The sequence below is a fragment of the Dunckerocampus dactyliophorus genome, chromosome 21 (assembly GCF_027744805.1).
Source record: "Dunckerocampus dactyliophorus isolate RoL2022-P2 chromosome 21, RoL_Ddac_1.1, whole genome shotgun sequence".
Taxonomy (NCBI): Eukaryota; Metazoa; Chordata; class Actinopteri; order Syngnathiformes; family Syngnathidae; genus Dunckerocampus; species Dunckerocampus dactyliophorus.
Window position 1 is genome coordinate 11,406,940 of NC_072839.1, and position 24,086 is coordinate 11,431,025.

At 46.9% G+C, this 24,086-nt stretch overlaps 5 protein-coding genes across 7 annotated transcripts; 2 read left to right on the top strand and 3 right to left on the bottom strand.

The window, feature by feature from the left end:
• Positions 1–10: 10 nt before the first annotated feature.
• On the bottom strand, positions 11–1,464 carry otulina (OTU deubiquitinase with linear linkage specificity a). The gene is made up of 3 exons (XM_054765488.1): positions 1,226–1,464; positions 934–1,055; positions 11–626 (listed from the first exon to the last, which is right to left on the bottom strand). The coding sequence occupies exons 1-3, from the start codon at positions 1,364–1,366 to the stop codon at positions 209–211; spliced, it is 681 nt and encodes a 226-aa protein (XP_054621463.1). The 5' UTR covers positions 1,367–1,464; the 3' UTR covers positions 11–208.
• Positions 1,465–2,853: 1,389 nt separating this feature from the next.
• Positions 2,854–9,836, top strand: LOC129174089 (activin receptor type-2B-like). The gene is made up of 11 exons (XM_054765690.1): positions 2,854–3,169; positions 4,572–4,779; positions 5,073–5,179; positions 5,267–5,415; positions 5,578–5,721; positions 5,789–5,932; positions 6,010–6,158; positions 6,238–6,352; positions 6,415–6,553; positions 6,616–6,746; positions 7,592–9,836. Exons 1-11 carry the CDS (start codon positions 3,115–3,117, stop codon positions 7,799–7,801), a joined length of 1,551 nt encoding a protein of 516 aa, XP_054621665.1. The 5' UTR covers positions 2,854–3,114; the 3' UTR covers positions 7,802–9,836.
• Positions 8,841–17,231, bottom strand: LOC129174088 (5'-AMP-activated protein kinase subunit gamma-2-like). The gene is made up of 18 exons (XM_054765689.1): positions 16,832–17,231; positions 14,551–14,619; positions 14,312–14,472; positions 14,122–14,234; positions 13,827–14,017; positions 13,045–13,090; positions 12,850–12,959; positions 12,354–12,435; positions 12,208–12,266; positions 12,102–12,147; positions 11,972–12,026; positions 11,768–11,894; positions 11,514–11,679; positions 11,411–11,448; positions 11,198–11,344; positions 11,041–11,134; positions 10,103–10,969; positions 8,841–9,297 (listed from the first exon to the last, which is right to left on the bottom strand). The coding sequence occupies exons 1-18, from the start codon at positions 16,916–16,918 to the stop codon at positions 9,191–9,193; spliced, it is 2,565 nt and encodes an 854-aa protein (XP_054621664.1). The 5' UTR covers positions 16,919–17,231; the 3' UTR covers positions 8,841–9,190.
• Positions 17,232–17,467: 236 nt separating this feature from the next.
• LOC129173826 (zinc finger protein 623-like) lies at positions 17,468–20,323 on the top strand. 3 transcript variants are annotated; one of them, XM_054765022.1, is made up of 4 exons: positions 17,468–17,649; positions 18,109–18,332; positions 18,405–18,698; positions 18,773–20,323. In XM_054765022.1, the coding sequence occupies exons 2-4, from the start codon at positions 18,170–18,172 to the stop codon at positions 20,104–20,106; spliced, it is 1,791 nt and encodes a 596-aa protein (XP_054620997.1). In that variant the 5' UTR covers positions 17,468–17,649; positions 18,109–18,169; the 3' UTR covers positions 20,107–20,323. The 3 variants fall into 3 exon arrangements, with proteins under 3 accessions (XP_054620997.1, XP_054620994.1, XP_054620995.1); XM_054765019.1 differs by having other exon boundaries at positions 17,469–17,649; positions 18,126–18,332; XM_054765020.1 differs by having other exon boundaries at positions 17,469–17,649; positions 18,147–18,332.
• Positions 19,623–24,041, bottom strand: chodl (chondrolectin). The gene is made up of 8 exons (XM_054765025.1): positions 22,963–24,041; positions 22,468–22,643; positions 22,238–22,395; positions 20,987–21,144; positions 20,856–20,906; positions 20,737–20,796; positions 20,563–20,659; positions 19,623–20,497 (listed from the first exon to the last, which is right to left on the bottom strand). The coding sequence occupies exons 1-8, from the start codon at positions 23,042–23,044 to the stop codon at positions 20,416–20,418; spliced, it is 864 nt and encodes a 287-aa protein (XP_054621000.1). The 5' UTR covers positions 23,045–24,041; the 3' UTR covers positions 19,623–20,415.
• Positions 24,042–24,086: the final 45 nt, after the last annotated feature.

The following is a 24,086-nucleotide window of genomic DNA, read 5'->3' on the forward strand; positions in this document are numbered from 1 at the left end:
ACACACACACAAGGCCAAAAGAGGCAAGACTGAGGTTTTGTGCAACTGCTATTTTTATTTTCTTCATTAAAGAGTTATAAATCCCTTTACATTTCAATATTGCAATACAAAAAAAGGCTAAATATATTTAACAATGTGGGCCACCCTAACATATCATAGGACAAAAAAGGCTAAAATATAGCAAATATCTCTGTACCCAACATAGGAATTAAAGGTTCTTCAGTTCTCCTATGTGCTCCATCAGCTCCAAAGGCAGTCCCATCTCCAACACAAGACCCTCGCATTGCTGCAGCAGCTCACTGAAGCCGCCTCTACAAGCGGAGGAGCTTGCGCTGCATGTGGAATGCAACGTTTGTGACTTGAGATGAGACTCTGTGTCCATTTGTGCTGTTGACTTGCAGCAGTCGCTCTTGTGGCAGCCTTCTGCTGAGCCTGCCTGCCGCGCCACCTCCAGGTCCTCCATGCTCTCCGACACGTCGTCCACGCTGGGAGGCGGGTTCTCCATCTCTTTCGTGACTTGCGCTATGATAGATCGTTCATGCTGTGACACACGCTGCAGGAGGTCTGTAATAGAGGCGGGGACGGTGTGGTCTGGATGCTGGATTTGGTACCAGCTTCCAATTGCACTGTGATGTGACGCAAGACAGATGCTGTGATGTATGACGTGTGTGTTTGTGTGTGATGCCATCACAATGTGATCCCGTTTATGAATTATTTTCATTTCACATTTCATAAAAGGTATAATGTCACCATTTTGCATTTATTATAATGTAATCAGAAAACGCTAATTCTTCCCCATCCCCTCAGAGTTGGGAAGCAACGTGCATGGTTCGTGTCTCCACTCCTCTAAACATTGGTCTTTGCTTCCAGGGGTTACAGAGCGAACCCAAAAATGTTTTGCTTAAAAGCCAGTGAGACCCTTAACTAATTTACCTTACAATTCCTCTAAGTCGACCAACAGCCATAGTCCTAGCTGCTCCTTCCCTGAAGCCTTCTCTGAAGCCCACCGACAGTGCAGCCTCCTCCCCAGCATCAGCACCGTCCACATAACCATCCTAACCGGCAGCAAAACCACGTCAAAAACAAATATAAAATATAAATAATAAGTACTGACGGTGTATAAATAGTAGCCGAACTACGCCAGCTGCTGCTTACAACTAGGATGCTACGTTAGCAACGCCACCACAAGCGGCTAGCAATGTGAACGTAAAGTATCTCTTCTTACCCTGACTCTTTTCTTCATGCTGGACTCCCATTCTTTACTTAACAGATGAAGGTCGTCCGCCGTCTCGTCAAAAACGTCGTCCTCGCTTTTCGACGCGGCTTTGACCCAAGACATTGCTGGGACTTTCGCATTAGGAAGCATGTGTTGTCGAAGACCGGACTTCTTCGTCTTTCTTGGGTGTCTTACGCCACACCGCCACCTGCTGGAGTGACTGCTCCATTGCAGTCAGAAGGCACCTGTTTTAACGTGTGAAATCCTGCAGGGGGCGCCAAAGCAATGGCATGAAATGTAACCGTCATTGCAAACAGCTGTGACTGCCAAACCAGAGCTTCATCGTGTGAATAATGCTCAAAACACAGCAGAAATAATAAAATCGTTGCAGAGGGGTTGCCCTCAGATGTAATCCACTGTCAAAAAGCGGATTTTCACTAACAGCAAATGGCCGTCTCGTCCTCACAAGCACATCGGGCCTCCTCCCTTTTCATGTATGTGTATGTGCAAAGGTTTACCTCCGTGTGTGATCATTTACTTCTCTGCTCACCAATAGCTGCAGAGTGCGCGTGTGTGTGTGTGTGTGTGTAATGCGGCAGAATGAAGAGGGTTCACATGAGGAGACATGCACTGCAGAGACTAATCCACATGTGTGATGTATAGCATGAACACAAACGGGAGGGGCTGCCATTGTCCCTATCTGACCGCTCTGTGTGTGTGTGTGTGTGTGTGTGTGCATGTGTGTGTGCGTGCACGGAAGCTGCTTTGATGTCCTGGCATTCCGCTGACATGGATGTGCATGTGCAACTGCTTACGCTGCTTCTTAAGCGATAATGAGATCCCAAAAGAAATGGAAAAAAACAAGCAAACAAATTAGATGTATAATTATTACGCCACACTCTAATCTGACACTTGCAATTCCTCACACCAGGTTACCTGGGAATTCCAGATGGAAATTTGTGAAAGGAGTTCTGCAAAGGCTTTCAATAAGCTTGATTTTCACATACTAAACAACAACTTAATTTCTACAAAAGTACGATTATGCTATTCTCTGATAAACATTTAGCATTAGCCTGTCTGGTTAACAAGCTAATAAACATTTACCTTTCACCAGTTGCGAACATGCTAATAAACATTTAGCATTAGCTTTACCTTTGAACATACCAATAAGCATTCAACGTTGAAACCTGCTGTTTATTAGCACGGTCACAAGTGAATCTAATGCAAAATGCTTATGAACAAAGAAACAAATGAGGCTAATGCTTAATGTTGGTTTGCACACTCACAAGTGAGGCTGATGCTAAATGTTTACTAGCATGTTCACATGTGAGCGCACATGCTGTTGAAACACCGTCACCTGTGAGCATGCTAAGAAAACGTTTAATAATTTAATAAAACTTAGCAATAGCCCCAGTTATTAACATGTTTATAAACATTTAGCATTGGCCTGCTTGTTAACATGCTTATATACAGTTCGCATTGGCCTCAGCTGTCAACATGCTATTACACATTTAGCTTTACTTGTGAGCCTGCTAATAAACATTTAACATCAAGTAAGGTGACTGAGACTTTTACTTTGAAAACGGAAGTAACTGTAGGTACCGGAGATGAGCTTGACTAACTTCCGGTCCGTTTGTCCCCAGCAACCCTGGCCATTGAGCGCGTAACACTCGAGAGGGAACGTGCGGGCTGGTGGGCCGTGAGGGGTGCAGTCAAGATCTACAGTCCAGTCCGGACCGGAGCCAAAGGAACCGGATGGACCCAAAAGGGCGAGAACTTGTCCCCCATAGCGTGTGAGGGTCTGCAGAAGGAGCAGACGTAGGGTGCGCGCGCACACACACACACATACACATACACACGCGCGCGTCTGGAAGTGTGTTTCAGTGTTGGCGAGAAAGATGAGGCGGCGGAACCGAGCTTTGATGATTCTCCTGATCGGAACTTTGAGTGCAGGTTGGTACAACACCGGTTATGTTTATTGTTCATGTGCTTCCGTGTGTGTGTGTGCGTGCGTGCGTGCGTGCGTGTGTGTGTGTGCTTCAACAGCAAAATGTGGATGGGAATGTTGAACAAAGGTTTGGGAAGCAGAGGGAATCTTTTGGTGTCTTTTGGTTCCTGTGTGTGTGTGGCTCGTATTGAACCTCCGTCGGAACCACCAGCACCATTCCTCCCGAGCCATTGTCTGCACGTGCCTGCAAGAACACCAATAATCCATATGTAATAATCCACACGTGCACCGGAAGTGATCAGTAGTTGATGTGATCGATGAAGCTAGCTTGTTAGCTATGTGCTACAATAACAAGTTTGTGTAGATGTGGCAGATGGAGTTGTTGGGGGGTGTTTTTTTGTGTGCACACAATGTGGTGTGGGGTTGTGGGTGGGTGGGCTCATTCATGTGTTCCAGAGGGTTCCTCTCCAAACTCATAGCATGTCTTTGCATTTCACGTTGACCTACGACCTGCCTAATATATGCACACATACTTAAGACGTGCCTGTCTGTGACCTATGACCTTGTGATGTGCAGCTGCTTTGCATCATAAAGTTGCTCATTTGCATGTTGCTCCATGGCACGGGTCAGAGGTCGCCTACATTCACACAGTGCAGATGTGTGATGTCATTGTGGCGGCGAGACGACAGCTGTCGCCGTGGTGACCCCATCCGCTCAGCCGTGTCATCTGTGTGGGGTCAAAGGGCATGGGAAACTTGTCTAGCGTTCATTCCGGTATTTAAGTTGTTAGTTAGCGTTAATTCCGACATTAAACGTCATTAGCTGGCGCTCATTCCAACATTAAATGTTGTTCGCTTGCGTTAATGCAATGCCAACATTCGACTTTGTTAGCTCGCATTCATTCCAACATTAAACTTTTGTAACTTGTGTTTCTTCCAACGTTAAACGTTGTTAGAAGTTAAATACAACAGCGCCCTCTGCCGACATGTTTCTTCGCAATCAATTATTGATAGATCTATTCATCAATACCCAACAACAAACGTTCTTTCGCTTTTTGACTTATGACTTGTTAAATTGTTGTTGACTTGTTGATTCTTTCCTTGACTTGTTAACAATGTGATATTGACGTGTTCTGGACTTAAGTTTTTGACTTGCTTGCTAGCTTTTGACCTGATGGCTTGTTAAACTCTTGACTTTTTAAAATTGTCGTTGTTATTGCTGACTTGTTAACGTATTGTAATTAACTTGTTAAATTGTTGATGACTTGCTACTGAGATGTTGACTTTTATTTACTTGTTGACTTAATGACTTGGTATTGCACCGTTGGTAACTTGCTCATGACTTTCGATTGACCTGTTGCTGACTTGTCACTGACATGCTGGCGCATTATTGACTTGACACCCACAGGTTTGACGGCTGGCCACGCCCCCACTCGGGAATGCCTGTACTACAATGTCAACTATGAGATGGAGCAGACCAACCAGAGCGGCGTGGAGCGCTGCGAGGGCGACGCCGACAAGCGCTCGCACTGTTACGCCTCGTGGACCAACGAGTCGGGCGCCATTGAGCTGGTGAAGAAAGGATGCTGGCTCGACGACTTCAACTGCTATGACCGGTAAATGCACACGCAGAGCGCCACTCGGTGTATATGATCTTTGACAAACACTTGATCATGGTATTGGGGTGTTGGGGGCGTGGCTAGATGGCGCTGACTATCTTATGGACGTGGTAAGATGGCATTGCCGATGTTGTGGGCGTGGCTAGATGGCACTGAGAATGTTGTGGGTGGGACTTGAGAGCATTGAGCATATTGTGGGTGGGACTAGATGGCGTTAAGGATGTTGTGGGAGTGGCTAAATGGTGTTCTGGGTGTGTCTTGGTGGTGCTCATCATGTGACTGTTGTCCAGTGAGGAGTGCGTGTCCACAGAGGAGAGTCCTCAGGTCTTCTTCTGCTGCTGTGAAGGAAACATGTGTAACCACAAGTTCACGCATCTGCCGGATGCCGCTGCCCCACGTGAGTGTGTCACCTATGCACACCTGCGTGTGTGTGTGTGTGTGTCATAGTTTTACAATTGTGTGTATGTGTGTGCGTGTGTGTCAGTCATCCAGGCTCCGGCCCCCAGCATCGGTGTGTTACAAGTCATCTTTTACTGCCTGCTGCCCGTCACCGTGCTGTCAGTCATTCTGCTCGCCACCGTTTGGATGTACCACCATCGTAAACCTCCTTACGGACACGTGGACGTCACTGAGGTACACACACACACACACAGACATTCTTTTGAGCCTGAGTGATTAAGTGATTAAGCCATGAGTGATTAAGGCTCCCCTTGTGGTAGTTTAGTGGTATTGCAGCTTCTTGTGACATGGACATATCAGTCATTTCCAAAATAAAACCGTTTGTTTGTCCTCCAGGACGCCGTTCCTCCCCCTGCCTCGCCACTGCCAGGGCTCAAGCCCTTGCAGTTGCTTGAGGTGAAAGCCAGGGGGCGCTTTGGCTGTGTCTGGAAGGCCCAAATAATGAACGACTTTGTGGCTGTCAAGGTGTTCCCTGTCCAGGTACATGCACGCCACGCTTTGTCCAGGTTTGTCACATGTGTATTGACACATACGTGTCATCTTGCAGAACAAAAGGTCGTGGCAGAATGAGCGAGAGGTGTTCACCACACCAGGAATGAAGCATGAAAACATTCTGAGGTTCATTGGCGCCGAGCAACGAGGGCGCCATCTGGAGGCGGAATTGTGGCTCATCACAGAGTTCCATGAGCGGGTGAGGGTGGGTGGGGCTGGAGAACAGACGTGCGTTTGTAGCAAAGGCACTGACAGGCGTCGCCAAATGTCCCGCAGGGTTCGTTGTGTGACTTCCTGAAGGCCAACGTCATCAGCTGGTTGGAGTTGTGTCACATTGGGGGGTCCATGGCGTGCGGTCTGGCGTACCTGCACGAAGATGTACCTCGAAACAAAGGCGAGGGAGCCAAACCCGCCATCGCTCACAGGTATGACCCATCATCTTTTGACAGTGATGCTCCAAACCATCCTGGTATGACCTTTGACTTTTCTCTGTATGTGTATCAGGGACTTCAAGAGCAAGAACATCATGTTGCGTTCAGACCTCACCGCCGTCATCGGAGATTTCGGTCTCGCAGTGCCCTTTGAGTCGGGAACGCCACCCGGAGAGACGCACGGACAGGTGAGACGCTCGCCCTCAGTGAGGAAGAGGCGCTAGTCACTAAAGTGTGTGCATGTGCACAGGTGGGGACATGGCGCTACATGGCTCCTGAGGTTCTAGAAGGTGCTATCAACTTCCAGCGGGACGCCTTTCTCAGAATCGACATGTATGCTTTGGGTCTAGTCCTGTGGGAGCTGCTGACACGCTGCAGAGCTGCTGATGGTAAGCTTCACCCACAAATTGCACTCAATGAAAAGCAGGCCTCATTAAAGTGTGTGTGTCAGGTCCAGTAGGTGAGTACCTGCTGCCATTTGAGGAGGAAGTGGGTCAGCATCCGTCACTGGAGGACCTTCAGGAAGTTGTTGTTCACAAGAAGATGAGGCCGGCCTTCAAAGACGTCTGGTTAAAACACAACGTGAGTAGTCGCTAAGGTCTTACACACTAAGTACCGCCTCACAATGTTTTTGCTTTGCAAGTTTACCAGCATTTTTGCTGCCTTCACTTGCCTTTGGTTAATACATCTGTATTATGTCAAACATATGCGGACCTGCCAACATGTACACATTTTTCGGAGGCACACATTATGCTCTTAGCTTATGTATTTCACTGGTGTCAGTTTTGAGTTTAGTCTCTGAAGGCTGGATAATGCTCCTGTGTCGAGGCGCCAGCGCATGCTCTGCCGGCTTGCTCCTCTCCCTTCAAACTTTCGTGCATAGCGTGACATTCACCGACAGAAAAAATTTAGCTCTGTGCTGTGGCAAGGCGGCCTGTAAAGGCTATAATTGGTTGGCATTTTGACCGTTCACCTTCATGAAAGTCTTCTCTTCCGATTTTGGATCAATATTTGCAATAAAAGTGACTGTTGTAGCACATTGATTAGTTCCAGCTCCAATAACACTCCCATCTCTCTTTAATTACCATTGTTTGCTCACAACGACGGACGCTAACACGCTAACGAGTCGACAAGAGTTGTGATTGCTCACGGACTTGACGTCACGCACGCGTATCACAAAGAGCTATAAAAGCAGCGGTGTCCAAAGTGCAGCCGGAGGGCCTTTTGCGGCCCACTGCACATTGTAGAAATAAAACCGTACATATAATAGTTATTCAAGGTTGGCAGGTCCGCATAGTTCAAGAAAATGTTTGTTAATTTAAAAAATGGTCTGGATGGAGCCCATCGACCACCATTGGTACTCACGCCATTATTTGAGAATCAGCGTCTTCCACAAGCAATAGTCCAATAAACTCCACCCGTTTCAGGGTCTGTGCCATGTGTGCGAGACGGTGTCGGAATGTTGGGACCACGACGCTGAGGCCCGACTGTCGGCCGGCTGTGTCCACGAACGCATGGGTCAAGTGCGTCGTCTCACTTGCACCGTAGCCCCGCCCACCTTCACCTCCTCCTCGTCAGTCCCTCCAGTTGCCATGGTAACCAACGTGGACCTCCCGGCCAAAGAGTCCACCATGTGACCAGCAACACTTGACACACACACACCTGTTCAGGTCCGACTCAGTGAATGATCTCCAGGTACCTCAGTGTTTTTTTTTCTGCCTCTGAAGTGGGTGTCTACACGCAGCCTCGTTGCCTAGCAACCAGCACCAGCAACACCTCAGAGTGACAGTTCTCACTCTTAAACAAGAAGTGATGTCAGAGTGATGCTGCACTTACCTTTCGCTAAGCCCCAGCCCCGCAGTTACTGTTGTAAGGCTCGCCAGATGACACCAGGAAGTAATGCACAAGCGATAAAGATGCCAAAACAAATGTAACCACACAAATGTGTCAGAGAACAATGATCAAGCTTGGTAAGTCTCCATTCACTATTATAAAGCCAGATATATTATATATGAGACACGAAATTCAGTACGCATCAGCTAGCTAATGTTAGCCAACTAGCTAACACATAACTATATGTACTAGCTTGTCTCCAGTTAGCTCCATGACTTTTCTCGTGTTTTCTGGATAATTAATATATTTCTTACTTTGGAGTTAGTGTTGATTTTGGGGGGGAGGGTTACTGACTGACTACTACTTTTTAACGAGCAAAAATAACTTTAAATAAAGCGCTCCATTGAATTCAACCAAGCTCCATCAAAACAGCCTTTCTGGTGTTCTCTGGGATTTGTCGGGGAATGTGGCTGAGCGAAAGGTCCAATTTGACTGGTTGTTAAAGTCTGAAGTGGGCGGGGTCATGCTACATAAGTTTGATTGGCTGACAGCGACCAAACTTCTCAGGTAAACGGTGGTGTGGGGGCGGGGCTACCAGACTGTGAAATAGGAGGGTGGGGCTTATCTGAGGGTGCTTAAAGCCTATTGGCTGTTTTTTCTATATACACACTGCCATTGTGTTGTTCCTTCTTCTCATCAGTCAGGGTGAAAGGTTAAAGGTCATCAGTCACCTGACCACTTTATGTCTACCTCTTTTTCTCATCTTTAACACTAAAAGGGTCTGTTCTCACAGAAACAGGCCAGCGCTTTGAAGATGCCGAGATAAATACTGGACTGTGTTCCTTTTAATGTGCATTTATTAAAACACAACAACAATGTGAACCTCAGTACAGCAGAAATACCTCAGATGAATTTTGTACGTGTTATTTATTTTGTTTTAATTGAAAAGTGATCCACACTGTAAAACGTTATAATCCCCTTCTCATCTCCTCTCCTGTTCCTTGCGTATTGTCCTGATCAAGACACCACAAAATCTGCAATAATGTTTTTTTTTTAGTAAAATGACACATAAACAGGTTATTTACCAGGTTGTGACCTCATAAAAACTGCGTGGGCTGCTAATGTTCGACGAAACGTTCCCCCACTGTCATGTAGCATGTAGCTTTGTGAGCATTAGGCAGTGAGGGCAAAAACTAGACTGATCTTGACGCATACAAGTGCTCCTCATCACAAAGGCTTCCTGCAGCGCTGATGACTTTGGCATGCTGCTGGCCGCCATCTTGGCACTGAAAACTCCTGACTCCAAAACAAAATATATTACTGTTATAATGGAACATTTAAAGTCCAACAATGTGCACTTCCTGTTGTAAAGTGGATGTTTGTGAACTGATGGACTGTGATGTAGATGATTCATGTGGAAAGTAGGAGTTATTACATATTTTTAAACTTTTTAGAGAAAAAAATACTATGTATTGTATTAAAGTGTGAATGTGTGTGTGCGTACATTCAGATTATTCTTCTCTTCCTCTGCTCAGTGCCAACATGAATGTAGTTTTGTCACACACAGAAATGAAACAAGGGAAAATAATTTAAATTTTTGTATGTGGATATAAGTGAATAATAAATTGTTGTGATATTTAATGGTTGTGTTGTTCGCATTTGAGTTGCACTGTGGGTAACAAAGGCCGCCAGCAGCTTTTGAGAAGTGAATGGTCGATGTTTGTACGTTACCTCTATTTAACTTCTTTGTGTACGACAACGATAACACGTAGAAGAGAATAAAATCTATTATCAGGTGAATATGAATAGAAACATCATCGTCATTCATCACTGACTTTCATTACCATCAAGCTGCTAACGTCCTGATTGTGCACGTGTTCCATAGCGTCAACATTATATGTGATTTTATATATTAAAATATTTTGTGTTTAATATATAAATATACATATATGGCGGACTAATTAGCTACTATGCTATGTTGTTCTTTAAAAACAGCTGCCATGTTGTCATTACTGCTTGGTAAGACAACATTCCCAGAGGGCGGGTCAATCATCTGTCACTCACAGTTCACCTCAACTGATGATGTCACAACTCCTCCCCCTTACCTTCTTCTTCTTCTGTGACCACCTCATCCCTCTCTTCTTCTCCTCCCTCTGTCACCTCCTCCTGCCCGTCTCCTTCTTGCGTCACTTCTTCCCTCCTACCTCCGATGTCTGTTTCATCCACCTCATGCTCCCTCTCTTCCCCTCCTCCCTCTATTACCTCCCCTCCCATCCCTCCTGCTTCCATCTCCTCCTCCCCCCTTCCTTCTTCTTCTGTCAAGTTCTCCCCATTCCCTCCTCCTTCTGACACCTCCTCATCCCTTCCTTCCTCACCTTCTTGTGTCACATCCTCTGTCAAATCGTCCCCTCTCCCTCCTCCTTCGTCAGTCTCCTCCCTCACTTCCTCTCCTTCCTCTTCCGCTTTCTCCCATCTCCCAGCATCTCCTGCCTCAGTCACCTCCTCACCCTTACCTCCCCCTTCTTCCTTTACCTCCTCACCACTCCCTCCTTTTCCTTCTTCCGTCTCCTCCTCCACATCCCCATCTCCTGTCCCCTCCTCCAGCTTCCCTCCTTGCCCTTCTTCTTCTGTCACCTCGTCCTGGCTCCCTTCTTCTCCTCCCTCTTTTGTCACCTCCTCCTGCCTCCCTTCTTCTCCTCCCTTTTCTGTCACGTCCTCCCGCTTTACTTCTTCACCTGCCTCTGTCACTTCCTCCCCACTCCCTCCTTTCCCTGTCACCGCCTCTCCCCGACCTCCTTCTTCTGTCATCTCCTCCTCCCCCTCTGTCTCCACCTGCTGGCCGTTAGCATGTTTGTCCTTGCAGTCTGTCTGGTCCTGGTCTTGATCAGGGTCCTGCTCCTGGTTCTGCTCCTTGTCAAATGTGGAATCCAAAGCAGCGTGAGAGGGAAAAGCGTCCTCGTTCCTGAGCACACCTGAACACGACAAACATCATCACCATGACAACACACACTCTTAAGAAGACATATTAAGAGAACATGTTTACCGGCAGGAGTTAGGATTAGCGCTTGAAGGATGTCCGACAACGACACAATCCCAACAATTCGAGACTCTTCATCGACGACGACCAACCTGTGAACCTGCACATGCAAGTGGACACTTGGTGTGGGTCTACTTCCTGTTTCTCGGCTCTCGGTTCTCACCTCGGCCTTTACGATACGGTCCACGATGGTCTCCAGGGTCTCCATCTTGTTGCACTTCATGACGCCTTCAAAGTATTGGGACCTGTGCCTCAGCGCCTGTGTGACCGTCACGTCCAGGTCGTTGTACGTCTTCTCGGCCGCCAGATTCTGAGGAAACAAAGGGGTCTAAGTTAGCGAATGGCGTCTTCACCAACATCACAACACTTGACTCACAATCACGTCAAACTTGGAGTAGATGTCCACCACTTGACCTGCGTACACACAGCGTTTGACGTTAGCGTGCGGAGGACATGTGAAACATTAGTTTAGTGGTTACCATGGTGATTGACGACGGGCAGGGCGGAGACGCGGCGATGTGTGAAGACTGAGAGGGCGGTGATGAGGGGTGTGTCCGGGTGGATGAAGGCGATGTTGTCATAAGTGCCCACGTGAAGTTCCTCCAGCGTTTTCTTCATGAAGGCGGGCATGGGCATCTCACACACCTGACCAGCAGAGGGCACTTGTTTTAAAAAGAAAACATAAGAGCAATATGATGCTGCCCCCTGCTGGCAAGGCAGGCACAACACTCACAAAGAGCTGCAGGAACTTGAGGATCCTCTTATGGGTCAGGATGTAGAGCGCGTTGCCGCTCAGAGGATCTATGACGGGAAGGCGATGTATCTTGTTGCGGATTAACGAGGACACTGCCTCAAAAATACTGAAGGACAACACTTGTCAACTTCCTGTTTCCTTCCTCACACAGACACACACACACACACACACAAACAGGGCTACCTGGCATCAGGTGAGATGTGGACCAGAGGTTTGAAGGTCTCTTGCAGGTAAAGTTCTGTCAACATGGACCAAAGTCAGCGTTCTACACATAGAAATAGAAAGGCTAGATGACACTACCGCAGAAGCAAACCTCTCCAGGTCTCTATCTTGTGCTCCTCTAGCTCGTAAATCTGAACCTGAAATAAAACACACTCATTAGTTGACTCATCACACACCACTGCACCTGTGTGTGTTACCATAGGTGACTTGTAGTATCTGGTCAGGATGTTGATGAAGTCTGTGATAGTCAACATTCCTGAAAGAGACAACAACCACCGTCACAGAGGCTGACTCAGGGTGTGTGTGTGTGTATGTGTGTGTGTGTGTGTGTGTGTGCACTTACCAACAAAACTTTGCTTCTTAGTTTCCCATAGAGGAGCAGCTCGCACTCCATTCGCTACCAGAGCGAAAAACGCTTTCTTCACCTACAACACAAACGTGGATACAGTTGTCAGTCAAGTGTCACTCATCCACTAATCACGTGTCAGCCATCTTTCAGTGACATGTCAGTCATTTGTCAGTTACGTGTCACTCATGTGTCACTCATGCCAGTCACGTGTCACTGACCTGTCAGTCATGCATCTGTCATGTGTCACTCAAGTGTCAGTCATGCATCAGTGACACGATGTGTCATGTGACAGGCATGTGTCAATCATCCATCAATGTCATGTCAATCATGTGTCAGATACGTGTCACTAATCCTCAAGTCATGCGTCAGGCATGTGTCAGTCATCCTTCAGTCAAATGCCAGCCATGGATCTGTCACAGGTCAGTCATGCGTCACCAACCTGTCAGTCGTGTCAGTCGGTCTTGGTGTCAGCGTGTGTAGCAGGTGTCACCTGTAGCGTGGTGTCAAAGACGACCAATTTGGAGCTGGTAGGGATGATGTCGTAACACTTGTGACATTTCATGAAGCGCATGTAGATATCCCTCTCCGAGTCGGCACACGCTGACAACACGCACACACACACACACTTTCGTCGACATGTTGACAAGTTATTTACATTGTGCACATATTCTATGCCCAATCTTACCGCCATCGTCCAGGGGCCGCCGCTCAGACTCACCAGAAGCCACCACCTGCTTGAGCATCAACATCTTTAGTTTTACACGTATACATCTTTTTACGTGCCGCAAGATTCAACATAACTTTTTGACCCCACTAATGGCTGTGAAAACAATAGGAATGACATCAGAAGAGCTACCAGACTGGTTTGAGAAGTGCTATGATCTTCTGGTGCTGCTGGGATGTCAGCGCCATCCAATGACTGAATTGAGTGCAAGTCGAGCTCTTATTAAAAGTGAGCATCATCTAGGAATCAGGTCATCTCCATCTTAAGCACTATAACGCTATACTGGCAACATTTACATGCGATGAATAATATCATAATAGCATTACATAAGAGGAAAGGCTACTATTTAGCATGCGAGTCTTCACTGATAAAGTGACGTTAGCTAGCACCAACCTCACAGTCGTCGTTCATTCTCTCTAAGTATCTTGTTTTCAGACCTCTCACGTCAACGTTTGCTTAAAAATATGTGTTGAGTGTAAAAGCTCACGGCTCCATCTTCACTCCACACCCGACTCAGAGGAGCTGATATGCCGCTAAACGCCTCGTCACTTGTCGGTAAAGATCGTCGGTGGGTGTCAGGTGGAGTCAAGGTATAAGGTCTAATACACACTACATCCGGGTTTTCGCAATAAGAGCATCAAGAAACACGAGCGGTCCATATGCTACATCCTGTTTTCACAATAAAAGCATACTATATGTCGCAAATTCGCCATTTTACCGTGTTATCAGTGTAGTTTTCCCACCTGAGGTGATTGCGAAACTAGAAGAGGCGGTGGCAGCCGACGTGAGGAGGAGAAGTGTTGCCCAGTGTCAGGAGGTGACGAGAAGGAACGCAGTCTCCTGGTTTCTGGACGCCTCGGCTCCGTCAGGTAAGTCTCCAGGTGGAAGGCAGGCGGAGATGGAGCAGGGGGAGGTGGGGAGGAGACGGTGTAGGCTGGTTCGGAATGAATGGACAAAGAAGAGGAGGAGGAGATAAAAAATGTGTGAGCATATCAGCTGGCTATGAGTGGTCACATGACCATCCACATCAACACACACATCTAGCCTTGCTCCTCTTGCTGCGCGAGAACAGTTTCATGCTGATGGGGGAGGAAGACGTTTGCTGGTTTGATTCCCTGGAGGCTGACCTGAAGATCCCACTGAAGCTCAGCCTAACACACACACACATACAGAACAATCCTCAGTATTCTTCATCATGCTGTCAGCTGTCAATCACATGTGTGGTCACCTTCGTAGAGGTTTGGGCGGGGACTCTGCAGCCTGGAAGGGGAAGCTGCTCTTAGCTGAGGTGGGACTTGTCCTGGAGCCGGAGCTTGCTGCCGGAGCCGAGCGGGGACTGCTGGGTCTGGTAGCCCGATGGAAGAGGCTCCTGGTGGGGCTGGGCTCACCCTGCAGGATGAGAGCACACGAGACAACCTGGTCACATGACCAGCTGATAAACGACATCATCGTCAGGCCTACTTTTACCTTGAGGACTTTGTCCCTCTCCACACGACCCGTCTCGTCCAGGAAAGACATTCCAAACACGCTGAGATCCTACGCAGGAATTTCGGGGTGTCACGTCAACTTTCAAAGATGAAAGGTCACGTGTGCTTGGTGTATCAGAACAACAAAATGGAAAAACTTAGCAATCACAACTCCAAAGTCAATTCATCAACTAATTCATTCCTCTTGAACATGACTAGGAAGTCAAGTACAACATGAGAACCAAGAGAGTCAATTACGACATGAGAACCGACTCTGATGAAAGCCTGAAGCGTTAACTAGCGAGTCAACTATGACAACGAAAGCCAACTATGACATGAGAATCAGCTGTGACGAGAACCATTCCATTTTCCGCTTATCTGGATCCGGGTCGCAGGGGCAGCAGTCTCAGTGGGGAAGTACAGACTTCCCAGTCTCCCGCCACCTCTTTCAGCTCCACCAGGAGGACACCAAGATGTTCCCAGGCCAGATGTGGGACATAATCACTCCAGCGTGTCCTAGGTCTGCCCCGGGGCCTTCTCCCGGCTGGGCATGACTTTAAGACCTTTCTAAGGAGGTGTCCAAAAGGCATCCAGAGTAGATGCTGAGTCACCTCAACTGGCTCCTTGCGATGTGAAGTAGCAGCATCTCTACTCTTTTTCCATCCATCGATTTTCTATGCCGCTTATCCTCATTAGGGTCGCGGGGGTATGCTGAAGCCTATCCCAGCTGACTTCAGGCGAGAGGTTGGGTACACCCTGGACTGGTCGCCAGCCAATCGCAGGGCACAACTTTTCCCCAAATTCATTTTGAAAAAATTACTTCATTTTGTTTTGTTTGTTTCTCAAAAAAAAATGTCTTTAATATTTCAACTCTATGCTACTAAAAAGACCTCATAATATTTTCCTCATAGTATTACGAGTTTATTATCGTAAAGTTGCGACTTTTGTCTTGTTAGAATACTTTTAATATTTTTACTTTATTCTCAGAAAATTACAGTTGTTTTGGGGTTTTTTTCCAAGTATTTTAGCTTTCTTCTTGTAAATTTTCTTCTTGTAATTATGACTTTATTCCCATAATATGACTTTATTCTACAACATTATAACTTTTTCCGCATCCTGATTTTCCAAATATTACAATTTTATTCTTTGTTTTTCATAATATTACGACTTTAAAAAAGTGATGTGTTTCTTAAACATTTATTTGTCCTCATATTACATTATTCTCGTAACATTTTTCTCATTAGATTACAACTTTTTCTTAATATTTTGACTTTATTCTGGTAAAACGACTTGTTTTTACTACCTTTTTTTTTTTAGTTTTCTTGTTAAATTATATTTTCAGAATGTGCCGCAGGCCAATAAAAAAACACCCGCCCGCCACAGATGGCCCAGGGACGCACTTTGGACACCCCCGACCTAGCGAGTCCACTATGACATGAGAATCAACCGTGACAAGAGATCGACGACTATAACATGAGACCCTAGAGAGTCAACGATACCACAACATGAGAAACATGCCATGAGAGCCTAGAGAGTCAACTAAAGGGGAGCTACAGAGTCAACTACAACATGACAAAAGTCTTGACTGATGATTGTAAAGAAAGGTTACCTTCTTGTTGTCAGTCTGCTGTCGAGTGATCATCTCTCTTCATCTCACTCTCACTGCTCTCTCACTCTCTTCATCTGATTGGTCCACAAGACCCAATCCCAAGCAAGCTGCTACCACAATGTGTGTTTGCATGTATTTGGTTGAGTTCAGCACACGCATTCTAGTCAGAAAACTTCACATGTTCATCAATGGTGTCAGAGCAGCTGTGAGCGACCCTCACCATGTACGTACGACGGCTCCTGACAGCTCCCTCCAGGACGCTTTGAGGGTCAAAAAGATTAGATAAGAGCACGCTGACAACACAACAAACAGTTGGCTGTCGGACAAGATGGAGGGCAGATTGTCTTGTTGATGGTGGCACAGGTGTGGATGGTGTTTACCATTTCTAACCTGTAAAGTATGACCTTTGAACTGTGACATGTTCATTCTCACAGCGTCAGCATGTTGATGTTTTCACCAAAGAACACACACCCCAGCGCTTCCCACCAAACGCGACACGTGAGCTATCCTCATGCATGTATGTGACAATGTTGTTCAGAAGTAATCAAACAGGACTTCTGACAGGACCACGCCCCTTTAGTTGTCAGTCATTCTGTCGAGTGAACAGCCGAGTAAACATCTCGCCACTCGGAAACGTTCGGGAGTCTTAAAACAGTTGTCATATGTCACTCACAGGCACAAGGAGTCTGAGCGGCCTCCTCCTCTTCCTCCTGTCTTCCTCCTCTTGCTCCTTCTCTGCACAGCTCGCCATCATCTCCATCAGTCCCACAGTTAGTTCCCAGAACGTCCTGATGGCTTAAACATCGGCAGAAGGAGAAGAGTTGCTGAAAGAGTCCACAAACTGCGTGACAGGAAGTAGCGTTCACACGCATCAAGTGACAGAGCACACGATGCAGCTTTGGACCGGAGGAGATGGGACTACTACTGTTACCATGACTACCGTTTCTGTTGTCATGACGACCGCAGCCTGGACTGTTCCTGCTCCGCGTGCTGATGCTGGGAGACCAACTGTTAGCTCCAAGTGGATCACATCACCTGTCAATCATCCAACACGACCACCTTTAACTTCCTGGTTGTCAAACATCACCTTATCGTGTCAACAAATACCAGCAGTTCTTCCTTTCACCACTAGATGGAGACATGATAAAAGCCTCGTGTGTAGTCAATAAGCTCTTTAAGGAGTTAAGTCGTACACACATTCAAATGTGTCATGTAAATGAAAATAAAGTTCAAGTTGAAAGAAAGTTAAGTATGCTTTCTCTTTTCGTCCATTGTTATTCATTTTGTTTCCGGATGTGGGCGCAAGTAACAACTTCAAAGACTCAATTTCCGGGGAGTGAAGAAGAAGAATAAGCATGCTTCCGGTGTGGCCTGGTGTCCTCCGTGCAACGTTTCGTAGTTTGGGGCAATTGTTTCAATTATTTGGGATTCTGATCTTGAGAGACTTTTAATATTTTTCCGTCGCACGTCGTCCGGCTGCTTATCAAACAGGTAAATATGCCTTTATTCTTTGTATTCTGTGTTTTTTCGTCTAAACGGAGGCTGCTGTTAGCATGGGGCTAACTTACAGGTGACGTTTTACACTACTTTGTCGCCATAATTGGCGTTTTATAAGAAGCAGATCAATTTTGAGTAGATTAGATATGAAAGTGCTAAATAAAAAATGATATATTATTATGATAATCAACGATTTCAAATTCGTATCTCGAGTTACGCTTTAAGTTTCCGCAGTGGGATTAATACCCTTTACGATCACGTGATATAATTTGATGTACAATCTGCGTTCTAAATGAATGTATTTGATATTGTCATGATGCGTTAAAGTGTCTTGAATGTCTGCATACACAAACCAAAACAGTACATACATTTGTATATACTGTATGTTTCATACCAAAAAATACCAAATCTACCAAAAATACCGTTTCATACCAAAAACCCCCAAAAATTAAGATTGAGCACTGTATCAGCTGTTGTTGGTCCTCCTGGAGGAGACGAGCTGTGCATTCTCCGCATGAGAGGCGAAGAGGTGATGCAGTGGAGGGAGGTGGGTTGCCAATGGGAGCCTCAAGTGGGCTGGACCAGCGACGTCGCCTGTCAGAGAGATGCCGTTGAGAGTCGGGACGTCGCCGTCCAGGTGGACCTGCTGACTCAGCAGCTTGGGTGGCGACACACAGGTAACACCTCACATGGGTCCTCTAATCCGTCAACTGACTTCCTCTGACACATCCTTACCTCTTCCCTCGCAGGCACATCCGGCATGCCGGTTCAGTGTTCAGTGCTACAATCTGACAGACAAAATGGCGGAGCAGTGTTGCGCAGGAGCAAAGCCATTCGAAATGGCATCAAAGCACAGACACCATCCCTCCCCATCCCCTCCTCTACCTCCCCTAACTCCCCACAGCTTTCCAGCACACGACCGAAGAGGATTCGGCGTCCGCCAAAGTGGCGAGAAGACCTGCTGACACTGCCCGAGCCCCCATCTAGTGACCGCTCTAGCATGGCAGCAGATGAAGAAACCACGCAGACATCACCTGAGGCAGGTGAGAAGTGGTCAAGGGGTATTGAACTTTGAACTCCAGCTGGAGCCCCACGGCGTGTCATCTCTTCTTGCCAGGTGTGTTGGCAGTGGTGAAGCTGGAGGACGACAGCAGTGTGTGCGACGTGTGCGGTCAAGTGATGAAGAACAAGTCCAGTCTGGCCCGCCATTCGTTTATCCACACGGGCGAGAAACCATTTGCGTGCCACCTGTGCGAGCTGCGCTTCAACCGCCGTGACAACCTACGATATCATGTCAGCCACGTACACCCCGACGGCGTCGCCAGGCGGGAGAAGCATCGTCCAAAGCAGACATGGCTGTGTGACGTGTGCGGGAAGACCTTCCGCTGCAGGTCAGCGCTCAAGACGCATGAGGTCATCCACTTAGGGGTCAAACCTCACCACTGCGACCTATGCCCCAAGGCCTACATGCGGATCAACGACCTGGAGCACCACAAGAAGACAGTGCACGAGGACGGCGGCGAGCGGACGCGTCGCTCAGGCTCGCTGCTCTGCGACTTCTGCGGCAAAGAGTTCAAGTTCAGGTCGCAGCTGGCTGCTCACCTGCAAACGCATACGGATGAGCGGCCGCACCTGTGCGATGTGTGTGGACGCAAATTCTGCCGCCAGTCCCAGCTGGAGCGCCATAAGCTCCTCCTCCATCCTGATGGCGGGGAGAATGGTGCTTATGTGGAAGGAATGCTGCCTTGCGAAGTTTGCGGCAGGCGGTTCAAGACCGAGGCGCTCCTCGCCACCCACTCCCGTGTGCACACGGGTGACAAACCCTTCCACTGTGGCTTGTGTCTGCGCAGGTTTGTGCGTGCCGCCTGCCTAAAGCAGCACCACATGCGTGTGCACCTGAAAGTCGGACCGAGGGCGGTGACCCAGCCGAGCCCTCGCACACCAAAAATATTCCCGTGTTCTATGTGTAGCAAGGTGTTTAAGTTCCAGTCTCTGCTGGCCAACCACACCGCTGTGCACAGTGACGAGCGACCCCACGCCTGCGACATGTGTAGCCGACGCTTCCGACGCCTCAGCCACCTCAAGAGACACAGACGAGTGGTCCACCATGATGGGGCCCGCCCGCCTCAGACCTTCATCTGCCACATTTGCGGCAAGGATAAGAAGTGCCGGTCGCAGCTGGCTCGGCATATCATCATCCACACGGGCGAGCGACCCTTCGGCTGCGACATTTGCCACGCACGCTTCAATCGCCAAGGCAACCTGCAGCAGCACAAGAAGCGAATGCATGGCATAGGGAAGCCACGCGAAGACGAAGAGATGCCCGTGCTGTTTGACGACCTCGACGGGGATGTGGTTGTTAGCTTCAAACAGGAAGAGATTGTGGCGAGTGATGCGTCTACGCCCCCTGACTTAAACTCCCTTACTTCCTGTACACTCAGTGACGCTTAAAGTTGTCGCAACTTTTTGCTTGAATTCCAAAGATTTTTTTTCACTTGCCAGTTGAACTCAGGAAGCTGACTGGCTGAAGCACTGAATGTTTTAATGAAGACAACACTTATCTCTTGCTGATCAATAACACACGATGTCATGACGTACACAAAACATTAGCTTGATGTGCTGTTAGCTCTTGATGATCAATAAAGATCAAATAAAAAAGTTGCCTTCACTCGTCACATAGTTTTGATTGATTAGCACAGACTCCACCCCATTCACTTGATTGGTTCAAAGCATGTTCGGCTGTGGCACTGGCAGATGATGTCACGCCTCTATGACGTCAGCTTTGGGCGTCTTGGAGATCCACAGGTTGGATTGTCTCACAGCCACCTTGGTGCGGGACGGGCTGTGGGAGGAACCAAAGTGTCGTCATTGGCAAGTCATACTGGCACCAAGCATGTGATCAATCACCTTCTGCTGAGCACGTGGAAACAACAACTCCCAGCAGCCACCAGGATGAGCAGCATGAGAGGAATAGTGGGAATGATGATGTAGAGCAGCAACATGCCTTTAAGAGACAACATGATGAGCACAGCGCTTAGCGGTTGCCACGGAAACCCTCCTGACTGATTCAGGTGTGTTTACCTGAAGTTCCAGCCAAGGTGACCTGAGGTGGAAGCAGCTCACCACTACCCTGTGTTGCTTCTGTACACACACACAGCATTATTATCTGTATAATCTTTTATGAGTATTTCGCCTCTTACCGGCGCCATGCCCACCAGCCGTGTCACCATGTTCCTCCCCCAGGTGGCGCTCTGACAGACATGAACAAGTGAACATGATTGGTTGAGACATAAAAGATGTGTAAAAATGTTAAAAACATTATGGTGGGTACCAGGTGGATATTTGCAGATGAAGTTGTGCTTCATGGTGCACCGGTCATCATTCCACTGGTAGAGATAAGCCCCACCCACTCCAGGAAGTGCCGTCGGCTGGTGGTACATGACAACACAGGATTCTCCACCACAGGATGGCTCGTCAAAATACCAGTTCCTGCATCACCATCACCATTTTTTTATTCACACAAAAAACACAAAATATGACAAATAAAACATTACAATACAATACAGATATTGATATTTAAAAATACAGTGTTCCCTCGTTTATCGCGAGGCATAGGTTCCCAAAATAGCCCGCAATAAGTGAAATCCACCAAGCAGCCAACTTTTTTTTATTTTTTACAATTATTATATATGTTTTAAGGCTGTAAAAACTCTCACCATATACTTTATACACTTTTCTCAGACAAGCAATACAATTTTCTCACATTTCTCTCTTGTTTAAACACTCGCAAAAAAAGTTAAAGCCTCCGTTTGAATTTCAATGATCAACACAAATTATTAAGCCACTCACGAGTATTTCACTCATGTGACCGTGCCTTTTCGTCGTACTGCCGTTCCGCTATACTGTAGCATTTTTGAATCCTTGTTAAAACATATTGCTGCAGACGAACCAAAGATTAATTTACAAGCAAGCAAGCTAGCGATGACACAGGAGCTTGACTGGCAATGATCTACAGGATGCAGAAAACAATGGGCGGAGCAGGCAGAGAGGGAAGAGACAGACACTCAACTTGCCACAATGCAATTCTTCTTAAAAGGCCAGGCTCAGCTTGTAACAGCATTCATATGCTGTTAAAAAAAAAAAAAAAAAAAAAAAGTACACAAAAAAAATCCGCGAATCTGAGAAAGGTGAGCGAGGAAACACTGTATAGAAATTGGAGAAATTATTTAGAAAATTATATATACATATTTTTTAGGGGTTTCAATTAGTTTGATGGGTTTAATTTACTATGAAAATTAATTTATGACATCTATAAAATTATGATGGCATTTATAACATAATAAAACAATTTAAAAATAGCCTGGCACAAAATACTACTAATAAAATAAAATAAAAAGAACAATCCCTCAAATAATATTCTTAAAAAGTGCTCTATTAACAATAATAATTACATTAAAAAATAATCATTTTTTTTACCATAAGAAAGATAACATAAAAGGTATGTAGTTCAGCTATTGTTGTCGATAATAACAAATACGTTGACTGTCACACACACACACGCACACAGAGTGTTAGTCCTTACCTGAAGGACGCCATGCTGCCGTCAGTCCACCTGTAGAGCTGTGGACAGGAAGTGACGCCAAGTGACACTTTCTGGTCCTCGCCGTCTACCCGAGTCAGACCGATCCAAAAGTCTCCATCTGCTATTCCAGCTCCGCTTCCTGCTCCCGAGTGCAACTCCTGGAGGGTGGGAAAAAACAAAAGGATGAGGACGTGGAGCAAGAAGAAGATGACGCTGAAGGGCCATCTTACCTGCAGCAGGTGTTCGATGCGCTCCTGCTCGGAAGGACTTTCGATGCTGAGCAGCGAGCCACCGTCCATGTGACACGCCAACTCTGCCTCCCTGAAGGCGACGCGGCTCGAGACGTCGTGGAAGTACGCCATCTTGTAGCAGGGATGCACGCCCTCGCCCAAACATATCGTCTGACCTGCGGAGTGGAGGACGGAGACATCTGACCTCAGTGATGATATCATGGCAATATGAGTGATATCATCAGTGCACACAGAGACTGCAGATCTTATTGCAGCAGCATACACATTAAGTGATTAGCTGCAGCGTCTTGTGCGGCGTCATCACTTTGCTCTTCAACACACAGTCAGGATCTTCTTCTAGTATGTGTCTGTGTGATAGATCTATGCATTCTAGACCTATACATCACTTAGATTAAAATAAAAAGGGCACACTATTTAACATGTGACATGTGCATGACCTCATGACCTGACACCAACAGAAGAATTTGAACTCACCACTCAGCACCCGTGCTCCATGGACTGCTCTGACCATGACGATGCCCAGGATCCACAGCCTCATCAGGTTGAAGGTCATCATTTTTGGTGGGGGTGGGGGGGTGTATGTGAGCAGTAGATTTCAAAATAAAAGTGTCTTTCCCTCCATGCCTTGCTGCTTTCTTCTCCCTGCTCTTCTTCAATGTGGGAGGCTCTGCCACTGCTGCTCAGAATGACCCCGCCCCCTTCCTGGAGCCCCGCCTCCCCCCTTCATTGAGCCCTGGGGGGCCACACACACCCACGCTTCACTTATCTAATTCATTTAGTGGACAGCGAAGGCGCTAATCAATAACAGTCCTTCAAACACACACATCAAGGATGACATCATCACTATGCAAAGCTAGTCCGAAGTGCCTGGTCAGGAAGTTTCTTAGAATAATTCTAAGGGAATGCAGAAATAATGCTTAAAAGAAATTAAGCAAAACAATTAAAAAGGTTTTACTCACTTGTTTCACCTGTTCATCACCGCACGCACGCACGCACACACACGCACACACACACACACACACACTAATGACTAGTTATAGATGTTCCCTGCATTGATCCACTGCAGGCGGCTGATCGTCTCCCGGCATAGAAACACACACCACTTACTGAGTAACACACACACACACACACACAGAACAGGAAGTGATGAAGATGAGAAGAAGAATATTAACAAGTGGCATCAGGTGGTCATGTAATAACTGTAATGACTGTTGTCATGGTTACAGGCGGCAGAGTCAAGAGTGTGTGTGTGTGTGTGTTAATGTAGATTGATTTTCACATCTCAGACAGTCTCAGCTAACACACACACACCTCATCAATTCATGTTTAAGGGATTGAAACAAACTGTATTGATCTGTGTTTGTTAGACAAAACATTGTGTGATTGATTGACGCTTTACTGCTTAATGTGTGTGCGTGCACTTGCATTAACACACACACACACACGGCACAAACTAACGTCTTGACTTAGCCCCCACATCTAAAACACTGTCTAAAAGAGAACACCGTGATGAATGAGTAAGTGCAACTGGTGACTTACCAAATGCAGCGGTTGACTCCGTGAGGTCATGTGACCAAAACAATACCAGCAGCATCAGT

What these genes read in the sequence shown, in the direction of transcription:
- chodl (XM_054765025.1), bottom strand. Translation starts at nt 23,044, where the DNA reads ATGATGACCTTCAACCTGATGAGGCTGTGGATCCTGGGCATCGTCATG. An exon ending in TGGAGCACGGGTGCTGAGTG is followed by an intron (nt 22,644 to 22,962) that starts GTGAGTTCAAAT and finishes TCCACTCCGCAG; the next exon opens with GTCAGACGATATGTTTGGGC. An exon ending in CACCTTGGCTGGAACTTCAG is followed by an intron (nt 20,660 to 20,736) that starts GTAAACACACCT and finishes TGTCTCTTAAAG; the next exon opens with GCATGTTGCTGCTCTACATC.
- LOC129174089 (XM_054765690.1), top strand. Translation starts at nt 3,115, where the DNA reads ATGAGGCGGCGGAACCGAGCTTTGATGATTCTCCTGATCGGAACTTTG. An exon ending in GATCGGAACTTTGAGTGCAG is followed by an intron (nt 3,170 to 4,571) that starts GTTGGTACAACA and finishes TGACACCCACAG; the next exon opens with GTTTGACGGCTGGCCACGCC. An exon ending in GCCGGATGCCGCTGCCCCAC is followed by an intron (nt 5,180 to 5,266) that starts GTGAGTGTGTCA and finishes CGTGTGTGTCAG; the next exon opens with TCATCCAGGCTCCGGCCCCC.
- LOC129173826 (XM_054765022.1), top strand. Translation starts at nt 18,170, where the DNA reads ATGAGAGGCGAAGAGGTGATGCAGTGGAGGGAGGTGGGTTGCCAATGG. An exon ending in GCTTGGGTGGCGACACACAG is followed by an intron (nt 18,333 to 18,404) that starts GTAACACCTCAC and finishes CTTCCCTCGCAG; the next exon opens with GCACATCCGGCATGCCGGTT. An exon ending in GCAGACATCACCTGAGGCAG is followed by an intron (nt 18,699 to 18,772) that starts GTGAGAAGTGGT and finishes TCTTCTTGCCAG; the next exon opens with GTGTGTTGGCAGTGGTGAAG.
- otulina (XM_054765488.1), bottom strand. Translation starts at nt 1,366, where the DNA reads ATGCTTCCTAATGCGAAAGTCCCAGCAATGTCTTGGGTCAAAGCCGCG. An exon ending in GCATGAAGAAAAGAGTCAGG is followed by an intron (nt 1,056 to 1,225) that starts GTAAGAAGAGAT and finishes GCTGCCGGTTAG; the next exon opens with GATGGTTATGTGGACGGTGC. An exon ending in CGACTTAGAGGAATTGTAAG is followed by an intron (nt 627 to 933) that starts GTAAATTAGTTA and finishes GTCACATCACAG; the next exon opens with TGCAATTGGAAGCTGGTACC.
- LOC129174088 (XM_054765689.1), bottom strand. Translation starts at nt 16,918, where the DNA reads ATGGAGATGATGGCGAGCTGTGCAGAGAAGGAGCAAGAGGAGGAAGAC. An exon ending in AGAGGGACAAAGTCCTCAAG is followed by an intron (nt 14,473 to 14,550) that starts GTAAAAGTAGGC and finishes CTCATCCTGCAG; the next exon opens with GGTGAGCCCAGCCCCACCAG. An exon ending in GCGGCCCCTGGACGATGGCG is followed by an intron (nt 12,960 to 13,044) that starts GTAAGATTGGGC and finishes GCGTGTTGTCAG; the next exon opens with CGTGTGCCGACTCGGAGAGG.